General features: G+C 40.1%; 1 protein-coding gene across 1 annotated transcript; it reads left to right on the top strand.

Moving 5' to 3' along the window:
• Nucleotides 1-3,461: 3,461 nt before the first annotated feature.
• SMIM38 (small integral membrane protein 38) lies at nucleotides 3,462-5,645 on the top strand. The gene has a single exon (XM_061355013.1). The coding sequence runs from the start codon at nucleotides 4,444-4,446 to the stop codon at nucleotides 4,573-4,575; it is 132 nt and encodes a 43-aa protein (XP_061210997.1). The 5' UTR covers nucleotides 3,462-4,443; the 3' UTR covers nucleotides 4,576-5,645.
• Nucleotides 5,646-13,961: the final 8,316 nt, after the last annotated feature.

The following is a 13,961-nucleotide window of genomic DNA, read 5'->3' as shown; positions in this document are numbered from 1 at the left end:
GTCTGCTGGGGATTTTCCAGTAGAAAACCAGTGGGGCAGGTGTTTGCTTTCCTTTGTTTCAATGCAACATTGAATGATCTTGATATGTCCGTATTAACACAAGTTATTTGAAACAGCAATTGACTTTGTCAGATTTTGTCCTCTAAAGGTAGGAATACATTGATTTGGCCCCTTTGAAGTGGCATTTTGTTTTCAGTGTGACTTAGAATTGCTTGTTCAGGAGCTTTCATGTATGTAAACTGTAGCAAGGTGCCTTTTTGACTCTGATAACTATAGGAGGCATGTGATTCTGAGAGATAAGTGCTGGTCTTGAGTTTTGCTCTTTTTCTTAGCAATGAACTGAGACCTTCTGTAGCCATTCCAACACCTGCAGCTCTTCGTGTTTTTCTTTTGTAGATATCCTGATTTCTGGATGTGGGGTAAAAACAGTAAGTCAAATAGCCTATTTTTTACCTCTAATATATAATAATGCTTTGGAATATGTTTCAACTGATGATAAGAGTGGGTGTTTTGTAATTGTGTTGTCTGCTTTGTTGCTTGTAAATTCACTTGATAATTTTAATATTTTAGGAGTGGAGTGGTATTTTAGGAGATACACTGCTTTATAGTTGAAACTGGAAAATTAGATGTGAAATCTGTTGCCTTGCATTTTAAAGGTCAGCAAGAATGCATAATATCTTTTTTTACTCTTCATTGGGCACTGATTACCAGGGCAATTAATTGTGATAATTTAAAAGTAAAACATGGAATCTGTCTCAGACATAGTTTCAAATGAAAGGATTTTAATAAACATTTATAGCAGAAATAATAGTGTTGGTTACATGATGGAAGCATATGTTAGTAATAAAATATTACCCATCAGGAATATTGTTCTATGGTGGCATTGTTCTCCAGAGGTATGATTAGTTGCAAAATGATTGTAGCAGAATAAACTTTGTTCAGAGAGGATGCTTTTATGTGTGAGACAGCATTCATTCTTCAAAAAGGCAAACCATAAAAAGCAGTGCCAGGTATTAGGAACATCTGTTGTGTGAAAAAGTAGATTTCAGGAAAGCCAAATAATAATTTTCAGCATCTAGGCTTTCATAGTGCTCTTCCTCACTCACTGTCAAGCTACTTCACAAAAGAGGGAAGAACAGCTCTCCCTATCAAGCTGCATTTTCTAAACTCTAGCCACCCAATGTTTTTATCTGGCATGTAGATTAGTCTTACTTATGCTGTGCCATTCATTTTCTGTGGGAGGAAATCTGTCCTCAGAAGTGAAATTTAAGCAGAAAAGCACTCTCCTTCCATCTTCAGCAACTGAAATGCAGTATTCCTTTGTGTGAATAACTGGAGTACCTATGAAGAGTGCCAAGTTGACAGCCATGGCATGTGGAGCCATAAACCTGCTATTGAGCAGGCAGCCATCGTATAAGCTTACCCGGCTTTGTCAGCCTGTCCCAAGCAGAGCCAAGCACCAGGTGTGAGGGTTGTGTGGTTTCTGTTCTGGCTTTGACACCTCTTGGTCAATACTGGAGGTGGCATAGCTGAGAACCACTTGTGAGCTGGGGAGGAGGCATCTGTTCACTTGGCACTGGAGTGAACCCCCAATTCATATTTCATGTGCCCTTAAATAACCACCGAGCTTCTCACTGCCAGCAGATTTAGCTGGAGCTGATGGCCAAGGCATAAGATGTGCCGAGTTGCCTGACAGTCCCATTGGACTGTCATTGACTGTGCCGGGGGAAGTTGTTATGCCAGGGGAGGTTTAGACTGAATATTAGGAACAATTTCTTCACAGAGAGGGTGTTAAGGCATTGGAACAGGCTGCCCAGGGCAGTGGTGGAGTCACTTTCCCTGGAGGTGTTAACACACCATGTAGACGAGGCCCTCAGCGCCATGGTTTAGTGGTGGACTTGGCAGTCCTAGGGTAAAGGTTGCACTTGATGATCTTAAAGGTCTTTTCCAACCTGTATAAAATCCTGTTGGTGGTTGTCAGTGATGCTGCTTGAGAGTGGACAGCAGGACAGCACCAGGGTAAAGGAAGATGATTGTCACAGAAGATGCACTGTCAGGTATAGCAATTGCATCCATCCAGAGAAGACACACAGGTGTGTGCTTTCTGAAAAACAGCAGATCTCATTGTCTCAACCAAGAAATTACAGCTACAGAATGAGCCAGTTGCCCAAGTGAGTACGTACAGTGGAAGCCCTGGCTGTGGGCTCACAGTGGTTGTAGTGTAGCAGATAAAGCCACCAAACAATTTGTCAAACTGCTTTTCCTTCTTAAATCCCTTTCAGATGAAGTGAAGATTTCCTTTCTTCTCATCTGTGTGGATATAAGTTTCTTAAAAAAGCAGGTTAGAGAAACAGCTGTCAGGAATGGCATAGTTGATCTTGCTTCAGGGCAAGCTTATAGACCTTTGGGTCCCTTTCATCCTTTTTGCTATAACTGGAGGTGGCCCTAGTAACATCTCTGTGTAAATGTTTGTTCTCTCCTGCCTGCTGTATTTTTTTCAGCAACATCTTTGCTAGTTGAAAGGAGTAGTCCCTTTAAACTCAGCATCTTTTGAAGTCTGTAGGTATAAAAAGACACTCATTGTTCGGTGCACCTCCACAAAGATTCCTTCTTAATCCCGATTGTGTGTACTCATCCCTTGGTTGAGCCTTCTCGTGCAGAAGAATGTGAGTTCATTCACATTCTTTCATAAATGCACGTAGGTTAATACATCACACTTTCTTTTTAAGCAATCTGATCAGTTGTGACACTTTCTTACTCCATTAAAAAAATCCCCATAGTAGTTAAGAGCATCTATTAGTGTGGATAAAGTTCTGAAACTCCTCAAAGTATTTGCTTTGCCATGCCATTTAACTGTTTACAATGCGTGGAGCTTTGCTTCTGATACAGAGACATAAAAAGGAACAGACAATTTGTATGTATATAAATTTATTTGTGTTGCCCTTGTAGAACATGTTGTAATCTTGTGAAGTTACCCAATCAGGACAAATTTGACCCGCAAATGGTACTGTAAGAGAATACTAACACTCAATATTTAGGTATGACATTTTGGTTCAAGGCAGAGTTCTGACAACTGGGGAAGCAGGCCTGACACTGTGGTATTGCTTGGACCTTGTTCAAGTCATTTCACTTAGTGCTCATCTTCACATTTTTGTCTTCACAGCTCTGCCTCCCCAGGTCCAGTTCATGAAGTGCAGGCAGGGTTCAAACATCTATACAAGTTCCTTGGTTTCTTCTTGAACCGGTTCCTAGAGATTGAACTTGTTCTAATAGGGACTTGGCCTCAGCAAGGATCTCCAAGTGTTCCTGTACCTATTCCCTGATTTTAAAGGAAAAAATGCAAAATTCACAGAGCTTTTTCTCTGAAAGAGGCTTTAAGTTCTTTTTAGATGGAAAGTGTGGTTTCTGTTGGGTATGTTCAAAAAGTGTTCAGAAAGATCTTAGCAGTTCCGATAATTACTCATTTCATCAGACCATCTATATTTAAAGTGAACTACACTGAGTTCTTTCCTATAATGTCTACTTCAAATAATGCTGCTTTACACTTGTAGAGCCAAATAAGGAAATAGAACAGAATCTCACAGGAGTTTCTTTCCCTTTTATTTCTATAGCTCAGAGACTTGCTGTAACAAAAGCCTTTCTTTCTATCAAACCCGTTTAACATATTAAACCAACCAAACTATCTCCTAAAGAAAGCAGGAACATTTTTTTATGTGTGCCTTGCTCCAGCAGTGGCTCTTGAGGACATTTCTGCATTTATCAGTGTACTAAATGAGCTATTTTGGACAGCTTCTGTTCTGATTTGTTGTGCCCTTTTTTTTATTCCCCCCCCCCCCCCCCGCCTTCTTCCCCTTTTAATTTGTCTAGGAAAAAAAAAGCAGCTCCTCCAGTGTTGTTTCCTGCAAAGACCATTTGTCAGAGCTCGTTGGACAGCGCAGGGCTCTTGAAGTGATAGCTAATTGGTGAAAGAAAGGCCCTGATTGTCTTGAGGGAGCTGGAAAGTGCTGCGTGTGCTGCTGAAAGGGACTACGGAGAAGGTGCCTGGTTTTGCCAAGCAGCTGCTGCTGGAGATGTTTGGAGATTACATCAGCACTGGAAAAAAGGGGCAAAAAAAAAAAAAGGAGAAGAGAGAAGTCCAACTTCACAGAGACTGAGTTTATGGAGGATTTTTTTCCCCCTTCCAAAGGTCTTCTGACAATACTGTCATTGTCAATATAAGAGTTGTTAATTCTTTATGAATAGCACATGGGGCCTCTTGACTAAATAGTACGTTACATGTCCCAAATCTGTCAGCTGGACTCTTCTCTCACATGCTAGTGAGATCACTTTGGTTGGAATGCTACAGGAATTGCTGGGCTGGCCGCGCAACTGAATACTGCATTTATGTAATTAGACCTCCCAGATTTTTTTTATTTTTCATTACCTCATTATTCTAGTTTAAATATGGAATCAGCCCTTTTGATGATTTTACTTGTTGTCATTATATTAATACGGTTCATTTTGTGGTCCTGTCTTAGTGCTTACATAGATTATAAACTGTCCCAAAGGTTTCCTGACACAAGAAAAGAGGACTAAGAGACATGGGATTTCAATTGACAATGGGGGGAACTGGATAAGGTAAATAGAGCTGCAGCAGATTTTACCTTGGGATCTGATGAGAAATGACCTGTTGAGGCTGCAACAGAAGTGAAAATTCTTCAGAAAGCCTCATGCTGGCAGAGGGGAGAAAAACAACAACTGATTGAGTCAAATAACTTCCTGTCAAACTCAGGCATGAATTTGTTGTTGGGAACAGACTTGTGGACTTGTGCCAAGTAAATGCTCTGGACAAGCTGGAAGGAATCCTATTACTGGGCAGCCCAAGACTGCCAGTGACCTAGTCTTGATCTGTGGCACGTGATGGCGTGCTGCCTGCTGGACTGACTGCTTGCCTGTACGTTGTCAGCTGCACAGCCTGCCTGAATGCAACAACTGACAGCTCCTGAAGGAAGCTGAAGATCACTGGCCAAACTCAGTCCCAAGTGCCACTGTGTGGACTTGCAGGAGTGAGTTTTTACCTGACTGCTGGTTCGTTAAAATTGTGGTTCCTCCTGGTCAGTTGGATCTGAAGGTGACTGAATGTTTTGAACTGAGTCTGACTTGCTGAATATTCATGTTTCTTAGCAAGCCTTATAACTGAATGCCAGAAGGAGCTGGATACCACTGGAATAGTCTCTTTCATGTAAAACTTATCTGTGCCGCAGAGATTGTCTGACTCTAGCTGTGCCTCAGTAGCAAGGAGGGCACATGACAGCATGGCATGCAGTGAGTTTTGACTCGAAAGTCTTGCAAGGTACCTTCATTTCTAGCCTTTAATAAGGAACTAAGACACCAAAGGATTTGGCTGCTTTCCCAGGGCCATAATGACTTAAGATATTTTGGTTAGCTTGTCTTGCAAAATGAAAGTTCCAAGTGAACTGTCTGCTTTCAAACAGATGTTATACTAAGACAAGCATCCGAAAATCTTCCTATATACACAGCTGAATTTAACATTAGCTTTTAAGAACTGTATTTTTCTACAGTAAAAGTAGGAAATCTGTATTGCCTTGCATGAGAGATGCAGTGTTCTTGTCCCAGTCACCTTTAAAACATATTTTAAAAAATAGTCTGTTTTGGGTGGATAATTTCGTATGTCATCTAAAAGTGAAGGTTGCTGCTACAGAACCTGGCTTCTATATTACTTGGTAGCTCCCATGATGACATCAGAGCTTAGCTTGGGTAAAAGCCTGTGTTTCTGGCCCATTCATGACTCACATTCCCACAGGCTTGTCTTGTTAGTAACTATTAATCAGCCCTTATCATTTTGTCTTCTGAAGCCTCCTTAAAATTCAGCCCTGAGGACTGTTATGTGTTTAGGCTGTGGAACAGGGTAAATGTCAAGTCAATTGATTTCAGCCTCAGGTTTCATTTATGGTGGATAATCAATCTACAAACCAACCTGTAATGCTTGAAGATGCATGTAATTGACCTGAAATCGAGACAGATGACAATAAACTAATGTAGATGTAACTAACCCACTTGTCAGCTCTAGAGCTGAAAGCAGGACAGCTCTATTCCCTCTAGTTTGTGTTAATGTGCCTTGACTAATCTTGGCCCTGAAGCCGTGTCCCTTTGGGACTATGCCACAGTGCTAAACCACCACTGTGCTTCTGCTGGCATTGCCCTCTAGTCAGTACAGGTTGTACTTGTGAACTGCTGCACTGAGCACCCACATCCCTTTTCTATAGCAAAGAATAGAGATGGTTTTAGGATCATTCCTTGGGGCTTTGCAAACAAATGGAAGGGGCTTCTCTCTGCACCACCACCCAAGAAGCAAAGCTAACTCATCAGGAGTGTGGGGAGATTCTAGCACTGATAGCATCACAGTATTCCCAGGAGCTGGGGTGCGGAGTCAGAATTCAGACCAGACCTGGTCTGTGGATTTGCAGGGAGCTCAGATGGAGCTAGCTTCTGTTCTGCCTTCCACCTAAAGTAGCCACACTTAAGGCTAGAGTTATTTTTCACCGCAAATGGTGTGATTAGTGCTGATTTGTGCTTCCTGAAGTATCCTCAGAAAATTCTTCTGGGATCTGAAATGGTATCTTTATGATTATTAGAAATTTTGTCATAAATGGATTGCGTTTATGCTGTTATACTCTGATTTAACTGTACTTTTTTCCTTCAGGAAAATATAATAAAAAGGTATAAGCTTAAATAGCAATTTTTAAATTTTTTGATGTAAAATTTAGCTTGTGCCAGTGCTTACAAGTTACCTTCTTTTTACTGGATGGACTGCAGCAGTAGAAAACATTTTGGAGAATAACTGCTTCATGTCAAGTAATTGTAGTTTATTTAAGATTCATCCTGAAGTCTGGATTTCAATGGGATTTCAATGGACTTGACTGGAAACCACTTTGGAGTCTTCTAGAATTCGTTCCATTTAATTTACTTATTATGTTCATTTAGGTACCTTTAAGAAGGCACTTACATCCGACTGATTTTGTTTGCATTTAAGGATGTGTTTAAAAGAAGGCCTGTGTTTAATGGCACTGTGGACAGTGGGAATGCAGGTTGCAGTATGGAGCCTCCTTTCAAGATGTGACACAAACGTATGTCTAAAAAATAAAAAAGCAATAGCTAAATACTGTGGTGATAATAAAGTCCTTACAAATGTAAAATTAGTTGCATTTCATACACATAGGTTAAAATCCACTGCATATAAATGTATTTTGTATGTATTATTATATCATTAACATGCTAAACAGTAACTAAAATTACTGTGGAATTTATTGGGAAGAAACCATACTTTTTGCTTTAAGATGTTATCCCAAAGAACCTCAAAGATGGGGTTAGATTCTGTTCCCATTTATTGTTGGAAAATCAGATTTTTGTGATTCTCTCAACAGACTTAACTGCAGGTTTTGTCTCACACTGTGTTTGATACTGCAGTACCATTGTAAGCAACAACTGACATGGACCTGTTGAGGCACTAGTAAAAGTAGATATGTAATTACAGAAGCTTATGAGACACTTGTTATGCCATTAAAAAAACTCTCTAGTATTCCACTGTTACTCATAAGAATTTTCCTTTGTGTGAAATGATTTCTTGATTATTTTTTCTTATCTAGTAGTCTATATATGTATGTACAATGCATTTATATTTATACATATAAACCAAGAGTAAAACTGATGTATGGATGCAGAACTGTTACTGTGATAATGTAACAATGTTTATGTTTATAGGATTATGCTTTGGTTTGGTTTTAGCCAGTGTTTTAAACAGAAGTATAGGAGTCTTTATCTAAGTACTGTTTCTCATTCTGTGAGTACCTTAGGAAGGTTGTCATGACTTCCATGTCTGAATTTCCTCCTCCAGAAGTTCAGCATTACAATGTGATATTAGGGTCAGTTTATAAATGTTGTAGGGAGATGAATGTTAGCTACACGCACTTAGCAGTAAGTGTGTAGAGATATATATGTTTATATGTGTGTGTATGCACATTTATATTCATTTAGCAGTGTCAATATTTGAATGACTTACGATAACATCCCTTCTCACTTCATGCTACTCAATCTTGTGTAGTACTGAAAGAAGAACTTCTTTCAATAGAAGGATTAGGTGCTTAAGTGACTAAAGTCACAGGATGCCATTTGCATTTCTGTATGTTAGAACTCTTGATTTATGGTGACAGACAATCTTTGAGCTGTAAAATCTCATTTGATTGTAAATATCCATTATCTCCATACCTGGCAGTGCTCAAGGCCGGGTTGGACAGAGCCTTGAGTGATATGATCTAATGTGAGGCATCTCTGCCAATGGCAGGGGGGTTGGAACTAGATGATCTCAAGGTCCTTTCCAACCCAAACCATTCTGTGATTCTGTGACTATGATCTGCAAGTGTCATTTCTGTCAGGCATCCTCTAACATGCAAAAATTGGCATTATGGACTGCATTATGGTATGGAGAACTAATTGCTCATAAGCTCATAGCCTGATGAGCATGTAATTATATTTATTGGTAAAATAATTCTACAATTTTGTTTTGCAGTGCCATTATAATGGCATCCACTTCAACAATTACTGTCAAACCATGTAAGCCAAGCGGCAGGAGGACTCCCTTAAATGTATCTGGCAATACAGCAGGTTGGTCTCATTACTTTAGGTAGGTCCATTACACCAAACTTCAGAGCTGAGAAGCTGAAGAAACAAGGATATCAACAGCTGGCATCCCAATTGCTTGTCCACCAAGTGTTTGTAATCAACTGCACATCATAAACAGAGGCTCAGGGGAAATCTTGTAACCAGTGCTGCTGTCTGTGTTCGTGTTCAATAGCACACCCTAGGGCATGGGAAAGTGTCGTTAGGATCAGACTTCATGTAGCCATCGAGTTGTTGGACAGTTAAATGGCAGAAATCTTGGTTTGAGTCTGTGCACAGGAGCCCAGAGTTACTCCATCAAATGCAGTTGGTTTGTGTTTGATTGTCACCAAAGTGGGTGACATTATAGGGTGGCCCTTTGACTCTCACTACAGGCAGGGCTAGTAACAGCATCTATTACTGAGGCTGCCAGGCACTTCCAGCCCTAAAGGCCTGTTTTCAGCTCTTCATGGCTTTCAAAGTAGCTTTTCAAACTGTATTTTTCCATGTTGCATTGGGTGTCTGCCTCAGGCTGAATTCTCTTCAGAAAGTTTCAGCCAGAACAGTTTAATGTCTTCCAAGAGCAAGATTAGAGAAAAATACATTATTTTACCCATAGTAAAAAAAACATACTGGCAATGTTTTTCTCTGACAAGATGTAGTTGTCCTATTCTGGGAGATGATTTCCATCCCCCCCTCTTCCATCAGGGATGTGTAACTCTTGTTCACATGTAGGAAATGATGTAACTACCTCCATCAGATTCAAGGGAGACAAGATCAGATCTGATATGGGAAAATGTGGATGAGGAAATTAGCAGGGGGAAAAAGAAAATATAATGAGGTTTTAGGTGGAAGGGGAAAGTGGGCTGTGCACAGTTGGTTAAAAAGCAAGCTGGACTGCACCACATAGGAAGACTAATGCTGTGAGTGAGCAATAAAGAGGGTGGGCAGGAGCTGCTGTGTTGGTAGTGAGAACCAAGTACTCTTAAGGCAGAGGGGCTGGGGTAGAGAAATAATCATGGAATCACAGACTGGTTGGGGTTGAAGGGACCTTAAAGCTCATCCAGTTCCAACTCCCTGCCACGGGCAGGGACACCTTCCACTAGACCAGGTTGCTCCAAGCCCCGTCCAACCTGGCCTTGAACACTGCCAGGGATGGGGCAGTCACAGCTTCTCTGGGCAACCTGTGCCAGCGCCTCACCCCCCTCAAAAGAAAAATGTTCTTTCTAACGTCTAATCCAAATATCTCCCTTAATCTCCTCACTGAGATTAAGACAGTGATAGAATGGCTTTATGTCCAGTTTTGTTTTGCTCCCTGAATATTATAATACAGTCTTAAACTGCACTCTTTTCACAGGTTCTTTTGCTTATTTATTGCATATGATGAAATGTGCTGGGAACGAAGCTTGCAGGAACGATGCTTTGTATAGTCCAGAAATGGAAAGATGGGTATGAAAGATAAAGCTTCAGGAATACTGAAGTTTTGAGTACAGTGATGAGGAAATGAATTCTATCTTTGCCTGTCATTGAGTTCTAAGTGAAAACACTTAGAGATACATTTTCTTTGCTTTTTGGTTGCTTATCTAGAGACCCTGGGTCTAATTTACTTATGTGCCAAGCACTAGCAGCTGCAGATTGTTGGTTTAACAAATAAACTTTTGCCAGTTTAACAAATAAACTGGTACACCAAGAATTCAAATTCTGAGAATCTGAAGTGAAGCATCAAAAATAAGTAGCAGCAAAAGGAATAGTTCCCCTGTACTTTAGTTTCTTACTGCAAAGTGAGATGATGTAGATATAACAAAAATGTTAATCAGCATCTGCAAAACACATAAACATTAAGGTACATTGAGGAGGAAATTATTTTTGCACGGGGGATCAACCCCTGATAATGAAGAAAGCATAAGAACTCGTTAAGCAAGCACTGTCCATCCTGTCCACTGAATGTGGCAGGAATACCTTGGAAAAAATAATCTACTGGGCAAATGAGTATGACAAAATGGAGGGAAAATAACTTTTCCTTCCCGTGTGTCATAGAAGAAATCAATAGGTGCTTCTCTGCAAGCTACTAGTGGGCTCTTAACATGTCTACTCACAGGATCTGAGAGGCCAGATATGTCTAGTAGTACTTAGTTTCTAGATCCCATTCATGCTTGGCTGTGTGATACATGTGGAGCTTCCAGCACTGAGATACAGGTGCTCTGGATGTGTGCAGAAGGACAATTTATGTACAGTTTCCTTTTTGGAAAGGCCCAGCTGAGTTTGGAGCCTGTGTCCTGTGCTTAAAGGGATGCTTGAATTTAGGATTGGCCTAATGTGACTTAAGAGACTGTTTTCCTGACTACCTCCCCTTTGAGAACTGTCAGCCTTAAAACTCTTCATCAGAGTTTCTAATTGATACTGATGAGGTGGATACTCTCTCTTTTGTTCTTTCAAGAATTATGTTTTACTTGCCACTAGGTTATAAGAAATGCCAAATAATTTCTGCTGTATCCTGGGAATGATTCTTCTCCCTAGTCTTTGTATTAAAATTCATGGAAGGATTCATCAAGGTCTGTTAAAAGTAGGAAATACTTGTGCGCCAGAGTATTGAAAGCTGAGGTGGATATTAAGGAGGCATCACTATATGCTTGTCCTGTTCTTAGTTTCTTCTTAGACATCCTCTGTCAATCATGTTTGGGAACTGTGCAGAGTTAGCTGATTCTGCAGGGTTCTTCTCTACTGGTCTAGAGCATCTGAAAAACAAGAATCTGTCCCTTATATTGTTTAGAATTTGTCAATGGGATGAATGCTTTCCGAGGGTTGGAAAAAACAGCTTTACTGCCTGTGTCCTTAACAAAGCAAGGTCATGCTCAAAGGATGAGAAGGAAGATATCAGTGAGAATTATGAGGTACCTGAAAATCTGTGACTTGAACACTTTCTATACTGATCCCAGAGCAGGCACTTCCAGTAGCATACCTCTGTGGCTCTGGTAGTTGATGACCTGACTTTATGTCTGTGCTTTCTGACTCTTTCTTTACCCATGCTTTCTTTGGCACACACCTCAGACTGAGTATAGTGACTTCCAGATTTTTAGTCCCTGCAAAATGTCTCCCACCACACCTACGTTTAAAAAAAGATGCAGGATCCACTTAGCTAATTTGTTTCTAGGTGGTTAAAATACTTGACACGAGCTCCAGACCATGGAATAGATTTAACATCACTATTTTCCAACTATGTAAACAGTTTTGTGTAGTGGGACATATCTATCTTAGAGTAACAATCTAATTGGAGGTTGTCCTTTGTGTAACCCTGTTAACATTTTAGATTATTCTGGGAAACCCTGTGGTCCAAGTACTATGGAATGTAGTTAGGAAAAACAGTGTTTTCTCAGATATTTCAGATGTGGAATATTTATTTTGTAGCCAAAGAAACTTGTTGCCAAGCAACTGACCATGTGTAGGATTCACTGCCAACTGTACTTGGAAAAAAAGGAAAGAAACCTACTTACCTCTCCTCAGGCTGGATGGGAATGTTTGCAATGCAGTGAAGAGGAATCTTAGAGTAAAATCTGTGAGAGAGATTTATTGTATCATTGTATAGTATTTATTGTACCATTCTATCATTGTTAGTAGACTTTGGTCAGTTAGGCCTTTGAGTCATATATGATGGACAGAAGAACTAGTGAAGATATTGGTGCAGGAAATCCAGTCATTTTCAAAAGCCTTCCAGTTTGAAGTCTGCTTCATCCGAGCCCTAGGTCGTGGAGTTTGATCACTTGCTCTTCACTGGGCTTCTGGTCCAAAAACGGGTGAGGACTTTAGATTCAATTCTGCTCAGATTCTTTTATTGATTTTGTACTTTTGCTTGATCCAGGTGTTCAAATCCTGTTTGTTTCACAATTCAGGTACCCAGACTCCTCTGGTTTTCAGAGGAGCTAAAGATGCTCAGCTTGCACTCAATGGATGATGGTTAAAATAAGAGATAAATTGCTTTGAAGGAAGCTTATAGCAGGGTGGTTGTAACTTTTTCAGCACAAGCAAAGCAATCCCTACTGCATAAATCTGTTGAATGAAAAAAATCTAGTTTGGGAGTTGTGTGTTGGTGAACAAATGGGCTCATTTCACTGGACGTAGCTTGAGATGAATAAACATTCACTCTGGATTAACGTTGATTTTGTTAAGATTCAGTGGGTATGTCTGTAATAAATGCTTCCACCTCTTCTTCTGGACTGGGGCGTTTATCAGCCATACTAGTGGGGAAGAGTGTTCATTAACTGCTCTCTTAAAATGGCCTGTTTGGCCCTAGGTGGACACAAGGAAATGCTACCTGCCTGGGTAAATGGCCTGGCTAAATACATCTTATGTAGCTAATTCTTATGGAGAAGTGGGTCAAGAAACTATAGGAAGACACAACAGAGAGCTGTGAAATTGAAGGGTTTAGGAGTAGTCTCAGTGATAGTTCAGAACTTTCATGGGAGATAGAAGGATTATTTCTCATAGTATGAATGTTCTGGGATTCCTCAAGGATGTTGAGGAAGCATTTGTTTATCTGTGTTTCCAGAGTGAATTAGTTGATCTGTTCTTTGTTGTCTGTGTAGCGCAGTTCCATGCTTCACTGTCTACTTTGGAGATGTTGCTTGGGTTTCTCCCAGGAGAGGTCAAGATGTCAAATCCTTAATGTTTTCAAGCACAAAAGAAGCTTGCCCATGATGCTGCTGTTCAGCTTCCTAAAGCTTCTTCTCCAACCTTGGCTCTTCATTGCATTTTGTACTCTTGCTTCAGAATAATGCCTGTCCGTTGACCTTGTTTAGCAGTCAAAGCTCCACATGGTGGCATCACCTATTCTGGCGCTTGATCTTCAACTGCTGGTGGGGTTTGTGTGCACACGTTAGTTTGGTTCACTTCTGTGAACACAGATTATTTAAAAATGTTAACTTTATGTGAGGCATCTTCACGGCTCTTATGCATTAACTGGAAACCTCAAGTAGTGGATTACTTCAAAAAATGCTATTTCACATTTATTTAAATCGTGCAAGACTGATTATTGTAAGACAGAAAAAGATTTACTGAACATGAAGATAAAGATGCTTACCGTTTTTGGTGTGTTTTCGGAATTAATCTCCCTGAATTCTACTCATTATGTTTTTCTGTAACTGAGAGTATGTGTAACTTCTGTGCTGATGAGCTTGAGATTTTTATTAACATAATTTCATTTGGTAAAAGTCTTGAGATTTCAGGCTGGATTCCAAAAATGTAGTTATTCAAAGTGTAGTTCTCTACCATGAAAACAGCTAAATTTACTTTTGGTGCAAAATAGTGCTTGA

This window comes from Neopsephotus bourkii, unplaced genomic scaffold (genome assembly GCF_033783945.1).
Source record: "Neopsephotus bourkii isolate Nb327-2 ecotype Australia unplaced genomic scaffold, CSIRO-AGI_Nbou_v1 NB_768, whole genome shotgun sequence".
NCBI classification, from domain to species: Eukaryota; Metazoa; Chordata; class Aves; order Psittaciformes; family Psittacidae; genus Neopsephotus; species Neopsephotus bourkii.
Note: the sequence above shows the minus strand (reverse complement) of the source record. Positions and strands in the feature narration are given on the sequence as shown.

Excerpts from the sequence above, each read along its gene's own strand:
- SMIM38 (XM_061355013.1), top strand. The coding sequence starts at position 4,444 with ATGGAATCAGCCCTTTTGATGATTTTACTTGTTGTCATTATATTAATA.